At 51.5% G+C, this 23,325-nt stretch overlaps 1 protein-coding gene and 1 pseudogene across 1 annotated transcript in view; one reads left to right on the top strand and one right to left on the bottom strand.

Moving 5' to 3' along the window:
- Positions 1–8,897: 8,897 nt before the first annotated feature.
- LOC119541226 lies at positions 8,898–9,502 on the top strand (annotated as a pseudogene).
- A 3,085-nt stretch (positions 9,503–12,587) lies between these two features.
- NCKAP5L (NCK associated protein 5 like) overlaps positions 12,588–23,325 on the bottom strand; it is a 29,308-nt gene continuing 18,570 nt past the window's right edge. The window contains 10 exon segments of the mRNA XM_037845857.1: positions 12,588–13,444; positions 13,787–13,926; positions 14,029–14,337; positions 14,566–14,647; positions 14,876–15,038; positions 15,862–17,348; positions 17,350–18,495; positions 19,473–19,586; positions 22,348–22,467; positions 23,233–23,271. Of these exon segments, the coding sequence (XP_037701785.1) occupies positions 13,232–13,444; positions 13,787–13,926; positions 14,029–14,337; positions 14,566–14,647; positions 14,876–15,038; positions 15,862–17,348; positions 17,350–18,495; positions 19,473–19,586; positions 22,348–22,467; positions 23,233–23,271 (3,813 nt within the window). The 3' untranslated portion in view covers positions 12,588–13,231.

Raw genomic sequence — 23,325 nt, 5'->3', positions numbered from 1 at the left:
CTTTTCCCACTCCTTTCTGCAACCCCTGCCTTTATCTAAGTAGGCTTTTCTGGTGGTAGCAACATGTGCAGTTCAAGTGTACAACCAAAATTTGAGGTTGCATAAGGAAAAAAGGCAGGCTATAGAAGTTGATTCTATGACTATCTTTTTATCACCTACTACGGGCTAGGCTATATTCTAGGTGCTGGGGATCATCAGTGAATAAAATAAAACGTCCCCAACTTCATAGAGCTTATACATGAAATAATAAACCAGAGCTTGCGATACAATCCGATTACTCATTTCTGGTGTCTGCTTTGGCTGTCACGTTCATTGTAGACACAGACCTTCCTTTTAGGACCTGACTGTTAAAACTCCGGCTGGTTCATCCCGATTACTCCCAGTTGCCCTGTTTGGACTCCCCATGTCCCCACCTCAGCAAAGCATGGCCACTTCCCTCCCCAACTTGTGGAGAGTGTTCTTTAAACATCTTGCCCTTTTCTCACTGACTTTAAAAAGGTCAGTTTCAAAGGCTGTTCAAAGCCCAATTTCATCTTTGTGCTGCCTTCTATTCCTGAGGGGGCAGGGAGACGATAGCCTATTTTGAATGCCTACAGTGTCAGGCACTGCAAAGTGCTTTACATGAATTGTTTCATTTAATATTCCCAATAGTCAAAAAATTAGGTTGTGTATTTACTACATATAATCAATCCAAAGCCATGCCAACAGGCAGTGGCAGATCTGAGTGGCATCCAGGTGCACTGTCTCCAGAGCCTCTGCTCTTCAAGATTAGCTTATGCAGGCTGAATACTGAGGTTAATGCCTTCTGGGCTGGTGTCATCTTTTCTGTCCTGACCTACATCCTGGCTGTAGCTTTAGCCAAGATGGGAGGGAAGTGTGAGGTGATTTGAGCAAAATCTCCCCATCCGTTATATTTGTAACCAGAGTGAGCACCCCTTTAGTCCTCTTCCCAACTAACCCAGCAATTACAAATTAAACAAAAGAGGACGACACAACAGCATCTTCCATGCCTAGCAGACTTGCAGTCATAACTATAGTGGAGAAGACACTGGGGGGAGAAGATACAGTCTTCATGTGTAAGCAGCATGATCAGATGGGGACATTGACTAGGTGCCAGGCAATGTTCGTCCCTGCTGGTGATAAAGATGGATGAGACAGTTCCTGCTTTTTAGTCATTCTCCACTCGGCAGATAAAGAGAGCTGCACATAAGCATTATGTCCTTACTCAGGAGTAAGCACAGGGGGCCATGAGACAACACTGGGAGGCACCTAGCCTGGTGGTTCAAGGGAAGGATGATAGCTGAGCTATAGCTACATCTGGAAGGATGGTTCCAAGTGGTGGTGGGAGTGGATGATTTCAGGCCAAGAGTTAGCATGAGAAAAGTCACAGAGGCATTATCCAGCATGGCCAGAGCAGGGAGCTGCAGAAAGATTTTTCTGGAGTGTAAGGTTCCAAGAGGAGACTAGTCGGCAATGGGAGGGAGGGGTAAACAAGTGCCAACTAACCGAGGAGCTGGTAGGCTGTGCTAAGGAGCTGACTTTGTCTTGAGGTCAATCTGAAGGGCTTTGAGCAAAAGAGTGGTTGGGTGGGCCTTTTATGTCTCTGGTGACTGGAGAATAAACAGAGTGGGGAGGGGGCTGCATTTCCCAATAAAAGGACTCAGAGCTCCTTAGAGAAATGGTGATTCCAGGTCAGCAGCAGGAAATCTAGAAGATGAGCCTGTAACATAATGTGCCAGAAAGCAAAGAAGCTATCAAAAATCGTTTCAGAGGACTCGGGAGCCAACCTAAAGAGGCTCTCACTGGCCAAAGATGGGATAATTTGAGCACCAATAAAAATGGTAACGGCAATGGACTGAAATCAAATATTTTTAAATCCATAAGTTCATGATGATTTTGTAAAATACCTTATTGGTCACCTTTGGAGGATGCTAAGAAACTAACCACTTCTGAATATTTGTTAATAAAGGGAAAGAAATAAGCATTTATTTTTTTCTTTTCTGTACTAATTGTACTTCAGGGTAATCAAAAAGTCAGTAAGTGAAAACTTCTCTGTATAGTAATATTCCAGTTAATAAAGGAAGTATAGAGTTAGTTTATCACTATTTTGTACACCTCCGATGAAATAATGAAGATAGGCAATGGTAATCAATAGTCAAGAACATTGACACTGTATTATGACATTATATGCCTCCTGGTGGAAATAAACAACTCTACCAATTAAGTTTTCTTGAAAAAAATCCCAAACAAAAAGCTGAATCTGAATCATCTATTTCTAGATCTATAACAATTTACAGGAAAAAGATGGAATCAGAGGAACATGTTAAGTGACATCAAGGGGACACAATCAGCAAAATCCAGTATGTGAAAAACTTTAAGGACAAGGAACCTGGTTTCTTTAAAGAAAAGTGGCAAAGAAACAAGAACAAAAACAAAACAAATAGAAGAGGGGAAACTAGAGATTAAAAGAGACTTTTGAACAATATCAGCAAAATGCAATGTATGAACCTTGTTTGGACCCTGATTCAAATAAACAAACTGAAAAAAAAATTAAAAATAAGTAAGAGAGAGAAAGACAACTGGGAAAATTGAACCTTTGGGGGCCAATGAAACTTCCCTGCAGGTGCTGAGCCCTCTTAGTGTTCTCTCCCACACTGAAGCAAGGCTGGCGTGTCTGACCAATGGAACACTGCAGAACTGGGCATGACTTCCAGGGCCAGTTCATAAAAGGCACTGCAGCAAGCCTTGATTGTATTCTTTGAGTGGAGTATTTGGTATGGGAATAGATCTTAACAAAACTGCTTTAAAAAAAAAGAAAAAAAGGCACTGCAGCTTCCTCCTTGGTCCCTGGGGGCAACTAGCCACAGGTTCTGAGAACACTCAACAGCCTTGAACTGACAAAATTATAGTGGTAGAAAACAAAGCAGTGGTTACCAGGGATGAGTGTTGGGGAAAGGATATGACTATTAAGGGGTAAATGAGGGATTGTTTTTTGTGTGTGAAGGTTTTGTGATGACAGAATAGTCACCTGTATCCTGTATCCTGATTGCAAGAAGAGTTACATGAAACTATGTGCATGGTGAAATTTTATAGAACTATACAACAAACAAACAAAAAAGCATATGTAAAAGCTAGTGAAATCTGAATAAGGTATGTAGTTCAGTCGATGGTATTATATCAATGTCAATTTTCTGGTTTTGATAATGTACTACAATTACATAAGATTTTGTTCCTGGAAGATGCTGGGTGCACAAGAACTCTCAGTACTATTTTCGCAACTTCTGTGTCTTAAAGTATTTCAAAATGATAAGTATAAAAAAAAGTGAGTCAGCTCACACCTAAGGACAGTATTCAGAGTGAGAAGGGACAAGCCCAACGGAATCCCAGGGACCTCATCATTTGAGGGGCCATTTAAATGAGTATTGAACTCTTCAATGGCTCATCTTGTCAGGACAAAGTCCGGACTTATCATATTTTCAGAGCTCCTGCTTACCTCTGTCCTCTCACCTCTCATTGCTCCATCCATTAAAAACTTATTTGAACATCTAGAAAGTTCCATTTGATCCCTCACTGCTAGGCCTTGGCATTTTTATTTTTCTGCCTAGAACTCTCACCCTTACCCTCTTTGCCTGCAAGGCTTCGCTTTGACATCACCCTCATAGGAAGCAGGCTCTGAGCCACCAAGCCTGGGCTGGAGCCCCTTCTGGGTCCTCTGTAGCACCTGGCACCTTCCTACGATCATCCAGTGACTGGCTGGCATCAGCTACTAGAACTGTGAGCTCCAAGGGCTGGGGCATGCCACATTCATCTCTGGGTTGTTGGCATCTAGCTCAGTGCTTCACCCCTACCAGGTACCCAACAAATGTTTTTTGTATAAACCACAGAGTGGCTGGAAATGAAAGAGGCGGCCCTGGTGGGGGAGGCGGAGAAAAGGGACAAAGAATCAGAAAGGTCATCAGGTGGTGGTGTCCTGCTGTCCTGACTTCAGAAGGGTCAGGAAGAGAGAGCCAAAACAATGCCCAGAAACCCTCCCGCCCTCTTGCCAATAAAGCCTGCCTCGGAACTGGCTGCAGGAAAGGCACCCACCAAGATGCCAAATTGGGGGACAGGATTGGCAGGGTCTGTCCCAGAGAACAGCCATGCAAGGAAAACTTTACGTCCATCAAGCCCACATGTTCATATGCTCCATACTTTGTCTGAAGCACATAGTGGGTGGGTAAGCATAGAGGGAAGAGTGGTCAGGATTTGATGGGTTGGTCACAAATGAAGACAGGGCATCCTGTATTTTCTCATCTCACCACATGGTGGCAGTTCAGAGCCGCAAAACTCAGGTGGGTACTGCCTACGACGCGCCCCCTGGTGGCAACAGATTAATCCCGCTTGTTCTGTGAAAAATTACTTTTTTTTAAATTTTAAAGATTTGGAAAACAAAGAGTATATGTAGCTAACGTATATTGGCGATTTTTGAGTAACTGCTGAGAATGCTTCTGCCTTAGAGAAGGACCCCAGTGCTACCCTGTTGGCTTCCATCTACATATGTCAACCACTGAAACCTGTTTTCCTGGTGACTTCAGCCACCTGATGTGACCCCGCCCATTCACACTCCTCCATTAATCGGAGACTTATCTCCAATCTTCCTTTCCCTCCGTGTCCACGTCACTTTGGGATACTTTGGTTTTCCTGTGGATGACCCCCGCCACCCAGCTTCTCAGTTCCCTGACCTCCCCTCAGGGGACTTTCTCCTCTGCCTCATTCCAGCCACCTGCAGCGGATATGCAAGTCCGTTCTCTACTCTCAGACCCCAAGCCCACACCCTTCTAGCTTTCACATCCTCTCCCCTGCTCTCCTGCACTTTGGTTGCTTGAAGTCCCAGCCCTGGCCCTTTACCCCTCCATTTTATCCGGTTCTGGAGCCCCACACCTGCACCCACCACCTCTGGTGACCTCTTGGCCACTGCCTCCACCGAGGGGATGACCACTGCCTACTATGAACCCTCCAACCAGGTGTGATTCTTGCCATGGCAAGCACGTGGCCTGATAAACTCTCTACTGTGGGGAGGTGGTGCCCAAGGCTCTGAATGCCGCCATCACCACCATCAAGACCAAGCGCATCAGCCAGTTTGTAGACTGGGACCCAGTGTTTCAAGGTTGGCATCGACTACCAGCCCCTCACCGTGGTGCAGCGGGCAGCCTGCCTGCTGAGGCCTGGGCCCCCTTGACCACAAGTTTGACCTGCTGTCTGCCATAGAGGATCTTCATGCACTAGTATGTGGGCAAGAGCATGGAGGAAGGGGTCCTGTTCCCTGAGGCCTGTGAAGGCCTGGCCACCCTGGAGAAGTATTATGAAGAACTGGGTCCAGAGTCTGTGGATGGAGAGGATGACGGTGAGGTGTTCTCACCCTGTCTGTCTCCCCAGTTTTGTGTCTCTCATTCAACTGTTTCCCTAACCCCCTACAAATACAGTTGATGTTGCGAGTGAAAAAAATAGAAATGCATTTGCTGTCTCACCAGACAGAATGTATCCAAGAGAAAGCTGAAAAGATCGCCTTGGGATCTTTTTGTTCCCTGGGTGGAAACTTCTACTAAAATCTCAGGAAACCCGCTTCTGTGTTCAGCCGTGGTGGCTCTCCGATCTGCGGTGCTTCAGCATTTCTCAGGACCCTCCCACCTCCCTCAACTGCAGTGTTAGCTGATTAGTACCTTCAGCATAGAGCTGTAAACTCTACTTGAGGGCCAGTTTTTTTTTTGATTTTTTTTTTTTCCAACTTGAACATTGTAAAATTTTATTGCAATTTCCTTTGACTGATTTTCTTGGCACTGTTTGGAATCTTAAAACCCAGGAACCATCTCTCCTTTCCGAAGTCAAGTTTCTCTTCATCAGAGACGATTTCCTGTTTATGTCCTTTGTTCCTCCACTAGTCAGCTAACCTGCTTGAGGACACTTAAATGGAGAAAGAAAAGTCTTTATATATGAAGATACTATTAAATGAATAACCTTATGAAACTTGTGTTAAATCAGGTAACAGGCACTGGACTATGTTGTTCTTCAGTATTTTGATGCTCTCCTTGGTCTGTGTTTTTTAAAACGTTACGAATTGTGATATAATTCAAAACAATGGACATTTAATAGCTTTTATTTTGAAACAATGTACTGACAAGTCCTCATCTTAGAAACCAGTTTTTAAGGTTCTTTGGTCAACCCAGAGAAACCCAATAAAGCCTACTGAGCTCCAACATAGTCAAAAGGTGGCTGAAACATAGGGCAGTGCCATATCAGTTTGGCTTTTGCAGGCTGACCTGGGAATTTCACTTCTACCTGTTACATTGTTTCTGTAAGAAATGCATTCCAGGTTGGGGCCTGGAATCCTGAGAATATGTTTTCCTCCCCGTGGCGGCCACTGGCCACCTTGCAAGATCAGAGCCCAGTCTCTCCACCATCAAACTACAGTTGTCAGGGGGGAGAAGGGCAGACAAGTTTACAGGCTATTCTCTACGATTAGGGTGTGATTTTACCCATATCCATGTCAACTTCACTTTGGTATAAACTCCCTGTCAGTTTAATAATATTAAAAGACTTAAATAAAACAATGCATGCTATTCTATGTTCTATTTTATATCAACAAATAAGTTTATTTGTGCCGGTTTTAAACACAATTGTCAGGCATATAAAATCGACTTTAGACAGTATTTTTTGCCCTGTTTCCTTTCTGTTTTTATAGTCTTATTTAGATATGGAGCTTAGTTGGGTATTGTTTAGTTCTCACTACCCTTGTTATTGTAAAGCGCCTCATTTGTGCCTTCACAGACGTGAGACCTTTCTTCTAATCTTTCTTGTGAAACCTATCTATTGGTTTCCATATGCAATAAACCCTGGAGCTGGGCTGCCTGGGAGGAATCACAGCTCTTCCACGTACAAGCTCTGATGTTGGGCAAGTTACTGGAACTCTGATCCTCAGTTTCTCATTTTAAAATGGGATGCCAATAATACCCACCTTAAAAGGGGTCCCATTACCCTTTGGAGAAAAATCTAAATTCTCCACCACGGATTTCAGGGAGACAGGTACAGGCTGGGCCTTCAGCTGGTGCCCTCACCACCCTGTTCATGTGTTCTAGCTGATCTGACTTTTTTAACTTCATCAGGAGCACCCAAGCTCTTTCTCCCCTCAGAGTCTTTGACATGCTGTTCCTTCCACCCAGAATGCTCTCACCTGCCGGCCTCTCACCTGTCCCATCTTGCATTTCATGACATATACACCCATCCCACTGGGCTCAGATGAAATGTCACTTTGATAGAGAGGCTTTCCCCAACCACTCTATATAACAGTGCCGTCTAACAGAAATAAAACATGAACTACCAATGTAATTTAAAATTTTGTAGTACCTGCATTTAAAAAAGAGTAAAAGTAAACAAGTGAAATTAATTTTAACAGTACATTTTATTTAACTCAATGTTCCAGGTCATGACCATTTCTTTTGCTGAAGAAGCTTCCTTGCTGCTTTCCTGCTTCTGTACTTGCCCTCCATAGTCTATTCTCGTCACTTTCCGGAGGCTCCCCCCTTCACTCTGAGTAAAAGCCGAAGTCCTTACAAGACCCTTACAAGACCCTGCATGATCTCTTGCTCCTATCAAATTGGCTAAGAATAAAATGTTTGATAATACTCAATGTCGTGGAGGGTGTGGGGAGACAGTCTCACCTCAGTATGATCGGCAGAAGTACGGTTTGTTAATATGTACAGAAATTTAAATTAAACATACTTTATGACTCAGCAATTCCATGTATAGGAATTTATCTTGTAGAAACACACAACTGGCCAAAGATGATGCGATATTCCCTGTAGCACTGTCTGTCATGGCAAAACAACACAAAACAAACTGGCAACCACCCAACTGCACATCAACTGGGAGCTGGTTTAAATAAACATGGCACATCCATACAATGGACTTCTGTGTATAATAATGGGCTTCGGAAAGAACTCCAAAATGTATTAAGTGCTAAAAGGAAGAAGCAGATCAGTAATAGAAAATCTCATTGCCTAATAAAAGGTAAACAAAAGCATGTTTATGTGCATGTGTATTTTTAAAATGTCAGACAGAATTACCAGTTAACTGGGCTTTTGCCTGGGGAGTGAAACTGGAGGCTGGAATATGAAAGAGACTCTTCCTTTTCCTCATATAACATTCAATTCAGTTTTGATTATTTATTTTTTACCATGACCATGTGCGTTTATGATTTCTATGTCTTAAATAATTTAAAAACTAATTTAAAAGAAATCCCTCCCCACCCAAAGATCATAGAAATGCTCACCTATACTTATTTCAAATTCATGTGGCTTTATTTTAAATTTATTTCCATGATTGAATTAATTCACACATGATTATGAACTGGGACTATATTTCTAAAGTTGACTGTAGAGCATGATTGTCTCTTTTTAACGATTTTTCTTTTGATAAAAGAAAACAAACATGCTATTTGTAGAAAATCTGGAAAAGGGAAAAGAAGAAAACCACTGGCCACCCAGAGAAAACCTTGATTTAACATTTTGGGATTCTTCCTGCAAAAGGCAGAGTGCCCAGTAAAGTGGAACCTGAAACCTTTTCATCGTCTTTTGCTGAGATCTTGATGCCATTTGAGGGATTTCTGGCAGTTCTGGCTTCCTTTGTTCAGGAAACTTGGCACAATCGGTCACACACAATGGGCAGGCAAACATTCACCCACTGTTCTTGGAGAAAACAGTGTGGTCACCTTAATTTGGTGAGCAGATGTTGCCAACTGGGATGTGAAGTGTTCAGTCACAGGGAGAACTAAGTGGTCTTTTAGCCAAACCCTTCACTGAAGGACAAGGAGGAATGGGTTTCCCTGCAGCATTTTAAAAGTCAGTTGTGAGTGCAGCGTGAACATGGGGAAGCAAAAGAAAGCAAAGAAGTATGTGACCATCAAGCGAATGCTTAGTCTCAGAGACCGGAGGCTTAAAGAAGAGGATAGATTAAAACCTAAAAAGAAAGAAAAGAAAGATCCCAGTGCACTCAAGGAAAGAGAAGTGCCTCCACACCCTTCCTGCTTATTTTTCCAATATAATACACAGCTGGGTCCACCTTACCACATCCTGGTAGGTACCAACTTTATCAACTTTTCCATTAAAGCCAAACTGGATTTAGTGCAATGATGGACTGCTTGTATGCCAAGTGTATCCCTTGTAATGTATGTACACATCACCCCTGTGTAATGGCTGAAATTGAAAAATTGGGACAGAATTATCCAGTAGCTCTAAGGATCACCAAGGATCCAAGATTTGAATGATTACCACGCACACACAAAGGAACCTATGCAGATGACTGTTCAGTACAGACAGTAACTCAGCCTAAGTGTTACATTGTGGCCACGGTTGACCGGGACCTTAAGTGAAGAATTTGAAAGATCCCCAGAGTTCCTATCATGTACATTTCTAACTTTAGGTACAACATTGAACGGATGCCAGATGATTATGGAGCCCCTCAGTTCTAGTCCTTACAAGACAAAGTTTCTCTGCCTTCCTTCGACTGACTGTCTCTGTGACTAGTTCATTAAACATTTTCTATTGAGTCAACTGAGTGTCATTGTGCACTCACTTTTTGATGCTGATTTGAAAATGATATTTTGTATCACTTAAAAACTTGCTGCATTTTTTATAAATTACTTGCTCAGAAGAAAAAAAAAGTCAATTTTGTGTCCCCCTCCACAGAATGGGGCCACACATGGTTCTATGGGCTGCTAGGATGGCTCATCTGGCCCTTAGCGAGCATGCTGGGGCAATTACCCATCTTGGAACAGCTGGTGGAAAGTGCTGGCTCTGGGCAACAGGCTTGACCGATGCTGCCCTATTCTGCTACATTGTCCCGGGGACCGCAATGGCCGACAGACCGCAGTGGCCCCCTGCATTTTCAAGCACTGGAGCAGAGAGCCCGGCAGCAGACTGACCAGACCCTGGTGACAGAAATGTGGACTGACCCTTCAGTCTCCACTGTTAGGAGGTGGAGTAGAGGGTCAAACCTACCATGCTAAGCTCCTTCCTGGAAAGGAAATATGATAAATATCCTGCAGGCAAACAATTCTATTATAACAAGGAAATGAGGTAACCCATCAGGTTCAAACCAAGAAAGGGGCTTGACAAACCAAGAAATATAAGTAGTTATGAGAAGAAATGTACATGTCTTTGAGCCTGCCTGGCAAGAGGCAGAGGTTTGCAGCTTGGTAATGTCATACTTAAGCCCATAAAAGCAGAAGGCACAGTGGGATAGGGACCTGGGACTGGAAGATGGAGGTGAGACAATGGGACATTGACACAAACAAAACCATGACTTCTCATTTGATCCTTCTTGAACACTTGTTCAATTTTTTGATGATACCAACCAAAGGAAATGGAGGAGATAGGCGGGATTGGGGAAGGCAGTGGAAAGAGCAAAGAGGGAAGGAGAAAGGCAGACGGTGGCAGCTAAACCGACCCAGCTTTCTAACATTTGTGATTAGGAAACTCAAGACTTGGAGGAGGGAGGAAACTTTCCTCCCAAAACCATACTGGGTAGCCAAGATTCTCCGCTTCCAGCCCAGGGTTCTCAAGCCCCATCCATTAGGAATGACGCATAGGCCGAAAAAGATGAAAGTCCAGGCAGAAGAAGGTAAAGCTGTCCACCCAAAAAGGAACTACACCCAAAAAGGCTCCATCACTTCCCGGCTTTGGGCAATCATGGAATCTTTCCAAGCCTCAATTTGTAAAATGAGGATGGTGATGCTTCCTCTGGCAGGGCTCACGTGGGGTCAGGAATTGTGAGGCTGGGCAACATGGTAGGTGTTTATTTTCATGGTGGTTATTTCATTGTCCTCATGGAGTATGGTGTCTGGAGAGACACCACTGGAAGCAGCTAGAATAAAAGGAGCTGCTGACACCCTCCCCATCCCCAACTTTCCTCAGTCTGCTCAGGGCACACCTCAGCTATAACTGGGGTTTTTCTTCTTTTTTTTAATAGTGGTAAAAATATATATATATATTATATATAAAACTTACCATTCTAATCATTTTTAAGTGTAAAATTAAGTGGCATTAATACCTTTACAAAGTTGTGCTACTACTACCACCTTCTTTTATCACCCAAAACAGAAACTTTGTACCCATCAGGCAATAATTCCCCATTTACCCTTCCCTTTCCCCAGTCCCTGGTAGCCTGTAATCCACTTTCTGTCTCTATGAATTTCCTTATTTTAGAATTTCATCTAAGTGGAATCATACAATATCTGTCCTTTTGTGTCTGGCTTATTTCATTTAGAATAATGCTTTCAAGCTTCTTTGTGTTTTAGCATGCATCAGAGCTTCATTCCTTTTTACAGCTGATTAATATTCCTTTGTATGGCTAGACCACATTCTATTTACCCATTTGTCTACCGACAGGTACTTAGGTTGTTTCTACCTTTTGGCTATTGTGAGTAATGCTGCTCTGAACAATTCCATACAAGTGTGTTTGGATCCCTGTTTTCAGTTCTTCAGGGTATACGCCTAGGAGTGGAATGGCTGGATCATAATTCTGTTTAACTTTATGAGGAACTGCCAAATTGTTTTCCACAGTGGCTGCACATACCTAAGTTTTGAGTGGGCCCAGCAGTATGCACTGTCCACACACCCCTGACCTTGGCTCTGGCAAGCCTGTGGTGCTAACAAGTGGGACACACTGAGCACATGTCCACTACAGTGCCCCACTCCCACCCAACCCCCTCAACCCCATGGGCACGAACTGTCAGGGGTTCCTGTGAGTTCCTGGTGCCTAGGCGGCCTTCAGAGCTGTTAAGTCAAGGGGAGGCAGCAAGTGCAGGCTGAGACAGGTGGGTGCTCTGGACAAACCACCCTACACCTTGCAACTGGGCAGAAAAGGGGCCTTCCTAGGCCCAGCCCAGGCTGGCCAACGTGAGGCAGGCTGGTTGCCACTGGGTGCACCTTTAGGCTACTGCCCAGATTCATGCCCAACAGGAAATCCAAGAACTGGGGGGCCATGACTTCGTGGCCTATGGAGTCTGAAATAACTCCTGGAAGCCTGGGCCCTTCCCCACAGCCTCATTCCTACCTCCCTACCCCCCCTTCCTAAACTGGAATTTTACAGCCAGGGGCACTTCTGATTGAAATCTGAAATAGGAGCACGAGGATCTGGGAAAGTCCAACACTCAAGGAGAGAGTAGAGAGGGTAGCCACACTTTGATCCCAGCTATGCTCCCCTCGTAGGAACAAGAGGTGTCACTTAACTCCATTTACTCCTAAGCCCCTAAGGTAAACGTCTGTGTTCCTAGCCCAACTGGTGTGGAAGGGTTTAAGGCCATGTTCTGTCTACCGTCTCCATCCCCCTCCCCCAGAGGCAGCCCTGCCCAAGCCCTGGGCCAAGGGAGTCTCCCTCAGCCCCGGCGCCATTCCAGGCCTAATCCTAGGGTGACTCCAGCCAGCTCCCCGGGTTGCCTTGCCAGGGGGCCTGGAGCAGAGCCCAGGTCCAAGAGGTCCCTTGACCTGGAGCCCACACAGTATCCATGCACCCAGCCACCCCCCAGCCCTCCACAGAACAAGCCGAGGCGCGGGTAGGGAGGGGCCTCCACGTTTTATTAGGGGTACGGCGGAAGCAGAGGCTGAAAGCAGAGCAGCCGCATTTTTAACGACAGATAAATTAACCGCGATGCGGGGAGGGGATGAGGACTGGGCGAGGCGCTTTAATGTAAAAAAAAACGACAACAAAAAAAGACAGACAAATGGACCCCAAAGACGTGGGGCAGGGGAGGGCAGCACCATTCAGACAGCAGGGAGGACCAGGGCGGACAGAGAGAGAAGGCAACTTGTCCCCCTCACCCCCAAACCCCGCCGGCCCGGGGGCCTGGGGTTGGCCCGCGGAGGCTCCCGGGCGGGGAGCAGCCAGGCGGGGCGGAGATGGCACGGCCGGCGGGCAGGAAGCCCAGCACCACAAGACGGCTCAGCCTCGAGGGGGTGCTGGGCACAGCGGCCTTGCGCCCCGCGCCCCCCCCCGAGGAAGAGCCTTACTCTCGGCGAGAGAAGGGACCAAGGGTGGGTCTCTCCCTGAGCTGAGAGCGGTCACCTCATCCACAGCAGTGGGGGGCAGGGGGGTGGGCCAGGGCTCCACCTGCCTCCTTGGTCCCTTCAGGGAGGGGCCCGAGGAAGGCCAGTCGGGGCCGGTCAGCTCCAGCGAGGGGGCGGCCGCGTGGCGCAGCCCCTCAGCCCTGACTCCCACAGGACGAGAGTGAGTCATAGAGCGAGTCGCTGAGGGACTCGGAGGTCTCCAGCCCCGGGGGGCCCCCGCTGGCCACGCGGCCTTCCTCGCCCATGTCCGAGGTGCTGGGGGTGCGGCTCCCCCCAAACGCCGGGCACGGGGGCGTCGGGGACGGGCGGCCGGGCTCCAGGCTCCGCTTCCGGTCCACGGGCAGGGCCTGGGAGGGGAGGGGTCGCTCAGGAGGAAGCTCCTCCCCCACGGGGCTCAGCCCGAGCCCCCCGTGATTGGCGGTTGCTGCAGGTGGGGTCCACTGAGGGGTCCACGGAGGAAGCGGGCGGGAGGCACGCTGAGCACAGTCTACCAAGATTTGGGGGCGGGAATTTCCCCAAGAGGGGTGTGTGAGGGCAGTGCCTGGGCTGCCCAGAGGGGGGCGCTCGCTCAGTTCTGCAAACCGTGCGAGATTCAGGCTGCAACTCACTGAAGGACCTGGTCTCCCCAAATCATTCCCTCCTGCCCCCCCACCCCCGGCCTGTGCTCTCTCCCCCGCTGCAGTTCTCACCATGGGGTTCCTGGGCAGCCCCTCCAGCTCTCGGGGTGGGCACAGGAAAGGGTCCGAGGCGCTGCCGGCTGCCTTTGCATTGGGGAAGGTCCAGTTCTTGGCCAGCTGGACAGGGGGAGGGCCAGGGTCTTCACAGGAATCTGTTCAGGAATAACGGGGAGGCGGATGGTGGGGGGCAGGCTGCGCAGGAGTTCACCCCGGGGCACTCCCTGGGCCGGCCCACCCACCGGCTGGACACTCACCATCAGGACAGGTCTTCTGGCCCCGGCGGCCCGGGGCGGCGGCGAGCAGCGCGGGGAAGGCCGGCATGCTGGGGTGCCGCCCGCTCACCAGCAGCTCCTCCATGCCGGGCACCTCCCGCTCCAGCGTGTGAGCCCGGCGGGGGACTTTGGTAAGGGGTGGGGGCCGAGCCGGGGGCACCCCGGGTGGGGGCTCCAGCCGTGGGGGCTTGGTCTTGGGGAGATTTTTGCTGGGCGTCCCACTGCTGCTGTGGTCTGGGGGCGGGAAGGTCCCAATGCCACTGTCCAGGGTTCGAGTCAGGGAGCCACAGGCTGGGGCAGGGAGGGTAAGGTCAAGGAGGGGAGGCTGTGCCCCGCCTCCTGCCTTCTCCCCCCAGCTTCCTGCCCTGCTGGCTCAATCCACAGGGCCTGAGCCTGTCATTCCTGCCCACCCCGTGCAGCCCAGTGCCCACCCAGTACTTGGCAACAAGATGGCACTTGGGCCTGGCACCTGCTGCAGCAACAGGAAGGAGTAAAGTGGGCAGGCCTGCCCCTACTGACCTGTGAAGTGTGGGGTGGGCACTGGCTCAGCCAGGCTGTCCTCTGAGGGCATCTCTTCCCGCCTCCCTGGCTCGCTGCTTGGCTGTGTGTGGAGTTCAGGAGACCTGAGTCCAATCCTGTCCCACCCCATGGCCCTGAGAGTCCCTGCAGCCTGCCCAGCCCTCAGAAGGCCTTTCCCCCCTCCCCAACCCCGTCTCCAAGACCCTGAATTCATCCAGCAGCTTCCAGGCCCCACAGAAGGGGAGACCTCCAGAGGGGTAAGACAGAAAGCCAAGCACCTACCTCCCTAGCCGCTGCTCCAAGAACATACCTTCCCAGGAGGTTTTCCACAGCCCTGAAGAGGGCCCACCAGGCCATTTCGGGGCCCACAGGCTGGCCAGGGGTTCTTGGGGTCAGAGGACACTGGCTGGAAACCCCCATACTCAGGCTTGGGCTCCCACCAGCTCTTGGGTGGCAGCTCCTTGCCATCCACCCTAGGGAGCAACAGTGCAGACAGAAGTGAGGGAGGCCTGCACCCCACAATGGTACTGGGGCTAGTGAGGTGCCCAGTGCCAACCACTTCTGGGAAAGGGGACACATCCCTGGTAGTTACCCTCACCAATCCCTCCTGTCACTGAGAGAAGTTAGGAAAACTCTCCCAAAGCTACCCAGGGTCAAGCTGGGAAGGTTCTCTAATATTTACAAGTAGATGGGCAGACCCAGTCACATCCTGGTCCACGCATGCCACACCCTGCCTGGTACAGCACGACTCCTGGGCACACTTGTCCACACCACACCCTACCTGAGGCCCAATCTCTGTGGGCCCAGAAAAAGCAACCCCAAGGTGGGGTGGGCCCCTTTTCTAAACCAGAGCTCTCACTGCTTGAGTCTGCAGCAGGTGCTAAAGGGCACGATGGGAAGGGGGTCCCTCTTTATTCTATAGGATAGAAAACACCTGAGGGAGACCACCATTGGTGCACAGACAGGAAGTAGCATTCACTTCACTGCATGCAAGGCACCTCAGGCAGGCGTTCTCATCTGGTACTGGAGCCAATCCAGGAAAATGTGGACTACCAACTCTTCTCAGTTGAGAAACTTGGTCTCAGCAAGTCAGACAAACCCCAGGCTTCTGCTTTGAGCCCCTGATCTTTCCTCCAGATGCTTTGGGGCATTTGACTTGACCTCGTACCCCTTCTGACCCCTGGAAAGCCCACATTCCCTGGAAAGGCAGTCCCAGCTCCAGGCCCTGGTGCGCCCGCAGTTGGAAAAGTGCCCTGAGCCCGCCGTGTGCCTGGCTGTCTGGTCCCAGGCCCTCACCTGTTGAGCAGCTGCTGCATGAAGGTGTCGGCACCCTGGTACATGCCGGCCAGCTGGCCCTGCACCTGTCCCAGCCCCGTGCTGGGTCCTGGGGCTGGTCCCCCAGGCCGTGGCCGGGCCCTGCTGCTTAGGTAGGCCTTCTCCTCCTCCAGCGCTCGGCGCAGGTCTTCAGCCTTAGCCATCAGCTTGGAGATGTTGAGGCTCTCGGCCTCCAGCTTCCGGGCTTCCACCTTGACCTCCTTCCTGAGCGGGGAGCCCCCACTGGCTCCTTCCTTGCTCTTGGTAGCCTCCATACGGCGGTTCAGCGCTGGCAGCTTGCTCTTCTTAAGGCCAAACCAGCTGGCGATGCTGCTGGTGTTGCGGTGCTTGACCTCAGTGCCTGGGGCCCGCTCCTGGCCCTGGAGCCGCAGCACGTTCTCCTCGATGCCCTTCATCACCTTCTCCTCAATGGCCGAGTGTGGGGCTGGCCCCTCGGGGCCCTGGCTGGGGTTGGCGGGGCCAGGTGCGGGGGATGTGGGGTGGGCTGTGGTGCCACCACAGTCTGCCCAAGGGGGGCCCTTCACCTTGTCAGGCTTGGGGGCCTCCTTGGTAGCTGGAGGGGCCCCAGGTCGGGGTACCACCTTAGTGGGTGACTTGGAAGGCAGCTTTGTAGGGCTGCCATGAGGGCTTTTACTGGGCTTGCCCAGGCTGGGGGCTGAGGCTGGCACTTTGGCGGGGGCACGGGGTACCTGGGGACACAGGGCCCCCGCCAGCCGGCTCTTGGCCAGCTCCACTTTGGTGAGGCAGCTCCTTGGTGAGACAGGCTCTAGATCCACCCGGGCCCCCATGGAGTGGGAGGAGTAGATGCGTGCCCCGGGGTCCCCCAGGAGCCCGGGGTCCTGCTGCTTCAGGCTGCTTGTGCCTAAGGCCACTGCCCCTCGCAGGGCCCCCTTGGCTTCTGGCTGCTCAGGGGGCTTGGGGGTGGGAGGCATCACGTCTCCAGTGCTCTCCCCCGACCTCCCTGGTCCCCGGGCCTTCTCGGTGCCAGGTCTGACTGGCCCCCCATTCTTCTCTGTGCCCAGAGGCCCCTCAAGGCCTGTCTTCAGTTTTCCCAGGGCTACCAGTCTGTCTCGCAGAGGCGTGTGGCCAGGATCCCCAGGTCGCCGTCCTGCCCCCTGGCCAGGCTTCTTCGATGAGCTGCCTGGGGTTCTGCGGCCAGGATGGGGAGACTCCGAGCCTGCCTTGTCCAAACTCTTGTCCTGGGGGCTCGCAAAGGGGCAGGATTCTGGGAGGCAAGGGCTAGGGGGGACTCCAGGGCTTCTGAGGACCTCAGAGCCCCGAGGCACCTCCAAAGTCAGCTGTGGGTAGCTGGGCACCTGCAGCGGGGATGGAGGGGGCTCTGGAGAAGGCCCCCGAAAGGTGCCCCGGGAAAGGTCCAAGATGTTCTCATAGCAGGGAGATATCACTGGCCCTGGGGACAGCGCGGTGGACAAGGCCGACTGGGGGGGGTCTGAGCTGTGCAGAGTCCGGGGTTGTGGTGCAGGAAGGGCTGGTGGGTAGGCCCTGTACCCCCTCAGGTGACAGCTCTCCTCCACCCAGACCCCTGCGAGTCAGCAGTGGGGATGGGCTTCCATCTGAGCCACCATTCCGACAGGGGATTCGGGAATTTCGGGGGAGTTGGGGGCTGAGCTGGGGGCCTCCTGGGCTGGGGACTTTCTCCGAGGCTGGAGGCAGCTTTAGGAACTTGAGACCTCTGGCAGGAGAGGGCAGAAGGGGTCCCTGGGCTTCCCCAGGAGAAGGGGGGCCAATTTGGAGCTTGCTTTTCACCTGAGATGAGGAATGGGGGTGGCCAGGCTGCAAGCCCAGTGGGGCATCCCCCGCACCCATGAACATGCTGAGGAAGGGAAGGGGCCCCTGGCCCTCTGAGGTAGCACCAAAGCCTGGCCTGTGTGCCTCTGGGGTGCCCCCACCCCAAGCTGACTTGGGGAGGCCTTTGGACTTGGACAGCTGTGGGGGCCCCTGGTCTGGGGAGGACGGCTGCCTGGGGCCTGGGTGGTCCCCGTTGAGTGGGCTTGCAGCCCCTGCCAGGAAGGCCTGTAGGTAAGACTCTGTGTCCTCGAGGAGCTGGCCCAGGTTCAACTGTCTGCGGGCCAGAGCACTGAGCAGGGTGTCAGGGCTGGGGGCCTCGTTGGGGTCACCCGCCTCATCAGAAGAGGAGGAGGAGCTGCTGCCTGGGGCACAGTGTGGGCCAGAGTTGGTGCCCTGGGCCTGGGGAGGGGTCCTACCAAAGCCCCAGGAATGCCTGGTACCCTCCTCTTCCCCGGGGCCTCCCAGAAGGCGCTCCCAGCGCAGCAGGCCTCCCAGGTTAGCAGGGCCCAACAGCAGATAGGGGGCCCAGGGTGAGGGCAAGGGCTCAGGCCGGGGTGGGCCGCACAGCTCTCCGTTGATGGGCTCTGGGGAACCAGGACCCTCTCCTGGAGGCTGCCAGGGGGTGGCAGGTGAGCACAGAAGCAAGGGGTCAGTCTCTTCCAGGGCTCTCAGCACCTCCAGAATCTGAGCTTTCTTCCGAAGGAACGGGGACAGGGCATCCAGCGTGGGGGGTGGGGCGGCTGGGGGTCCTGGGCCTCCTGGCCGCAACTGCTGCTCCCAACACACCTTGGAGGAGAAACGGCATGAGGCAGCAGCCAGCTGCAGCTGGGTCCCTGTTCCAGGCCCAGGACCTGAGCTGGGCGTAACCGAGTATGTGGGGAGCACAGCTGGCCTGGTTTTGCCCATGTCCCCGAAAGAAACTGACAGCTCCTGGGGTATGGTGGCTCAGTTTCCTCAAGGGTTGCTGAGCTGTGGTCACCCCAACTCTCTTCTTCCTGGCACACTTGGGGTTCAGGTGGGTGCCCCACTTCCCCTTCTTGGTGTCCCAGCCCCTCCCTCCTTACTGCAGTCTGGATCAGCTGTGCTGACCTCTTTAAGCTTGCCCCAGTGGAGGGGGCCTGTCCATTTTTCAGGCTCCAGGAAGAAAACAGACGGGGATGTGATGTGGCCAAGTCCTAACTCAGTTACTCTGGGCAAGCCCAGGCCTCACCAGGTCAGTCAGCTGACTGCTGGCCTGGTCCTCAGCAGAGGAGAGGGTTGGGGATGACTCCATGCAAACCCGAAACTGCTCTTCCCAGCCCCTTCTTGGGCTCAGTGCAATCTGGTATAGTGAGGAAACTACATGGGCATAGGTTCAAGTCCCAGTTCTACTGTTTAACTAGCTGTATGCCCTTTGGCAAATCACTTAACCTCTTAAGCTTCCCGGTGCCATCTGTAACATGGGATGGTGATTGTGCTTAACCTCACAAAATAAGATAAATGAGATCCAGGGTGTTCAGCCAGTGTCTGGCACAGAGGAAGAGCTCAGTTAAGTGTTAGCTATCACTCCTATTGCACTACTAATGTGTTTGCTCACCAGGCCAGTGGCTGGGGGTGGGGATCACTTTTTCTTGGTATGAGGTCAGCAGCAGAGGGCTTACATCTCCAGCCTGGACATGAGTCTTTGCACCAGAAAGTGGCCCCATCCCCAGTTCTCATCAGGAGACAGCAATGGAGTACAGAACAGCTACCCTCCACTCAGCGAAGCCTGCAGACCCTCGTACCTCTCTCTGCCCGGCACAGCGCCCCATAGGCAGTAAGGTGGCTGGTCCCTCGGCGGAGCTCAGGGAGGGGGAGGCTGGTGGTTCTGATGGCAGCTGGAGTGGACTGAGCGGGATCTGCAGAGTGAGGTTCAGAGTCGGCCCAGCTGCTGTCTGATATCAGCTGCCCACTCCACTCCCTTCCAAGCCCGGCCTTCCCATCCAGGGGCAGGAAAATACTCTTCAGTCTGCTTCTTTGGAATGTCTCCTGGTCCAAGGAGCCTCAGGAAACCATGGCACGGGAAGATGTGAAAGTGCAGGGCCCAGCGGCAGAGAGGTGGGACCAGTCTGAGGGCTTCGGAGAAAGAGGAACCCCCTGTCCCCAGGGGCAGTGGGCAGGAATAACTCTGGGCACCCATCTCGGCTTCAGGAGTGCTCTGCTTTCTGTTGGCTTCTACCCCATTACAAAGGGGCCGAGAGGTCCCTTCCTGTTCTGACCACCTGTGATTCCAGGACCACAGAGGTGGCTGGGATTAATAAAAGAGGGAGGCACTTGCTATTGCCTCTTAGAAAAGACTCTGAGAGATGGCAGGGAGTTCAGTTCTGTCTCCCCAACTGGTCTCATGTGAAACCGCTACTCTGAGGACTACAGTAGTATTTAATCATGGGCTGCTTCTTTCTCAGTCCCCAAGAATGAAATTTCCTTCTCCAATGAGTCTTGGCTAGATATGAGTCAGCTTTAACTCTTCCCTCTCCCTCATTCTCCACAGCTTTCAAATCTTGTCCCTGTGGCACCTCTACCCCTCCCCTCCATTCCTCTGCAGCACCCCCCTTCAGCTCAGCTCCTCTCGCCTCTGGCCAGGACACTGCTCTGCATTTCCATCAGTCTGCCCGACGTGGCGGCCCCTTGAGTCTCCCATGCATGTGGCAGCCTAAAGCATCTTTGTGCTCTAAAGCCTCCGATGCCTGCCCACTGCCCAGCAAAATGGGTCTGAACTCTGCCAGCATTCCCAGCCCCGCGGGCTCTTCCCCTGACACCTTCTCCAGTGTTCTCAGTCACTCTCCCTTCACACATCCTTCACACAAGCTGGAAAGCTGCAGCTCTCTGAGTTTTCCTGCCCTTGGGTCTTTGCTTATGTTGATCCTTCCACAGAGAATCCCCTCTCCCCATCCTTGTTCCCACTCTTTTAAAATTTTCCATCCTTACAGGCCAAGGTCCAATGTCACCTCCTTAAAGTAAGGGGTCTTCCCTATCCCTTCCCTGGATACCCTTTCCCCTGCCCCTGGACTCTTGGACAACACTTCTCATACTCTGCTTTACAGCATGGCCCTCCAAAGACCTGTCCAAAGGCCAGTCTTCAGGGGTTACATTCACCAGCACAGGCCACCGCCCTTGGGGTCTGGGGGTGCAGTCCAACTCCACCGTGGTTTATGAAACTCTCTCACAATAGAGCTTAATTAGCATTGCTCAATGGGCCTTTTGTCCCAGCAATGCACAAACTGGGATTAACATTTATTAATGATGTTAAATAGCTGCCATTTATTGACAATCTACTATGTTAAGCACTATATATTATCTCATCTAATCCACATAACAATCTGCAATATGGGTATTTTTATTCCTATCTATTAGGAAAAAAAACTGTGATTTGTAGGGTTAAATAATCTGCCCAAAGTCCCACAGCTAAGAAGTAGCTAAGTCAGGGATCCAACCCAAGTTTATCTGAGGCCAAGGTTCATGCTCTTTCCATTATGTCATGTTACCTCTGGGGAAGATAAATCTATTGCCAAAAACTCAAAGAGGTCCCAAAATTAATTTAAGTAAAAAATAAGTGAGTAAAGAGTATTGAGAGGTATTGGCAGATGAGTTTGCCAGCGGGGTGAGGCCTCTGGGATTCCAAGGGGAACCTTGCGCAGGGATGGATGTGGGCAGGGAAAGCTGCAGAGTCACTGCTGCTGACTGGGACCCAGCTCTGCACTGACCTAGTGAAATGGGGCTTGAGAAAGGCTGTGGGGATGAGGGGCTTCCTCTGCAAGGGGTCTAGGGTTTCCCCAGGAGCAGAGGGGTTCCCCACTCAGGCCTGGGGGCCAGGAGCTGCCTGGTTTGCTCCAGACAGACACACAAATTCAGAAACACACACAGACACATACACACAGGAAGTGCTTCTCAAACTGGAGGGACTGTGTTGGATGACCTCAGAAACAGCCCACTGTTCACCTCATGTACCAGGAGCTGCTCCTGACCCTCTCATCCCGACGTCTCACCACATCCTTAGGGGTTTCCAACAGTGTAACCCCGAGTAATGTCTTAAACTCAGCCCAGGCTTCCCTCCCAGTAGCCTCCAGCCCCTCATGGGAGAGGCAGGTGTGGGGGTTGGAAGCAGAGCCCAGTGTGTGTGTGCACGTGGCTGTGTGTCAATGGGTGAGTGTACACGATGTGCACACACAGAGGTATCAGGATGAAGTGTCTTTCCTGACCTCTCTGTGACCCCAAGCACTGGGCTGTCTTACATCCCACCCCACCCCCTGTCCCTGGCCAAGAAGCAGCAATGTCAGTGGCCCAAGGTGGCCTTGGGAACTTGAGGTAATTGCATTTCCAGCCTCCGCCCACCTCCCCACAGAGGGCACAGGCGGTGTGAACTCTGCCAATAAGAAGGGTGCCATCAGCTGGGGAGAAGTGGGAGATGGCCAAGCTTGAGGGGACTCAGGTTGCTTTCGCCCCATCTGAGGCTCAAATCTATCAGCCTAAGCAGGCCTTCCCTAGATGGCCAAAATCCCCAGGAGGGCTGACAGCCTTCTGCAGATGTATGTGGAAAAAGAGGGTGATGATGATGACAATGGAGTTAGGGAGAGGCAGGCAGCTGGCATACAAGGAGGGAGGAGAAGCCCATGTGCCCACCTGAGGGAGGGAGCCTGTCGTGAGCTGGATTTTCTGCTGAAATAGGGCACTCAGCATCTGGTTCTGCCGTTCCAGGTCAAACACCCTCTTCTTCAGCTTGATGCATTCCTCCCGCAGGTCCTGCCATGCCCAGCAGGTGGGGGAAGAGGAGAGGATGGCAGGGAAAGGAAGAGGGATAGAGCACTATTCTCATCAGAGCAGTGGGCACAGATCCTACCTAGAGAACCCAGAACCCCTGTGGTGCCTGCCTCCTTCCGCTTCTTCCTTCTGTGGGGCATCTGAGCCTACCCACGTTTGTAGTGATAGCACTTTCTGTGGATGATGAATTCCCTAATGTTTACCATCCTGGATGGAAGGAAAATCCCATTCCCTTTCGTGCCTTTCCTTGGAGCCAACCTCTTGGCACTTAGGACCCACACATCAAAGAAGGGCCCATATGGGCAGAAGAAAGTCTGGGGGTCAGGGTAGCCCACATGCCAAGGAGTTACCCACAATACTTGAGTAAATAATTTAGATGCCATCTTATACTCACAGCATCAGTGTTGCTCTCAGTCCCTTCACAAACTGGAGAAACCAGCTGAGGCCAGGGTAAGGGAAGTAGTCAAGCCCAAATCAAAGCTGCTAGAACACGAAGGGACCTGGCCTCACCTAGCCTCACACCTGCCTCCAGGTAGAACAAAATAGACTTGTCCAAGGCCAGGAGAGGAGGCATCATTGGAGAGCCAATGGGTTCATCCCCACCAAGCCCCCTCCTCTAGCCCTCTATTGAAAGCTTAACTGAGTAGGCTCAGGGGTGCCCAGGAAGAACCTTCCCCTGCCGTACTCAGGGCCTCTCCCTAGGGTGTCCTTGGCTTGGGGGTGAGGATGTCTCCTGTGGCCACTCACCTTCTGGTTCAGTAGTGCCTGCACCACGTGGTTGGCAACCTGGAGACAGAAGCCCCAAGGCAGAGCTGTCAGCTGGCCAGGCCTTTGCCTGGA

This window comes from Choloepus didactylus, chromosome 8 (assembly GCF_015220235.1).
Source record: "Choloepus didactylus isolate mChoDid1 chromosome 8, mChoDid1.pri, whole genome shotgun sequence".
Lineage (NCBI taxonomy): Eukaryota > Metazoa > Chordata > Mammalia > Pilosa > Megalonychidae > Choloepus > Choloepus didactylus.
The sequence above is the reverse complement of the archived record's forward strand: the minus strand, read 5'-3'. Positions and strand labels throughout refer to the sequence as shown.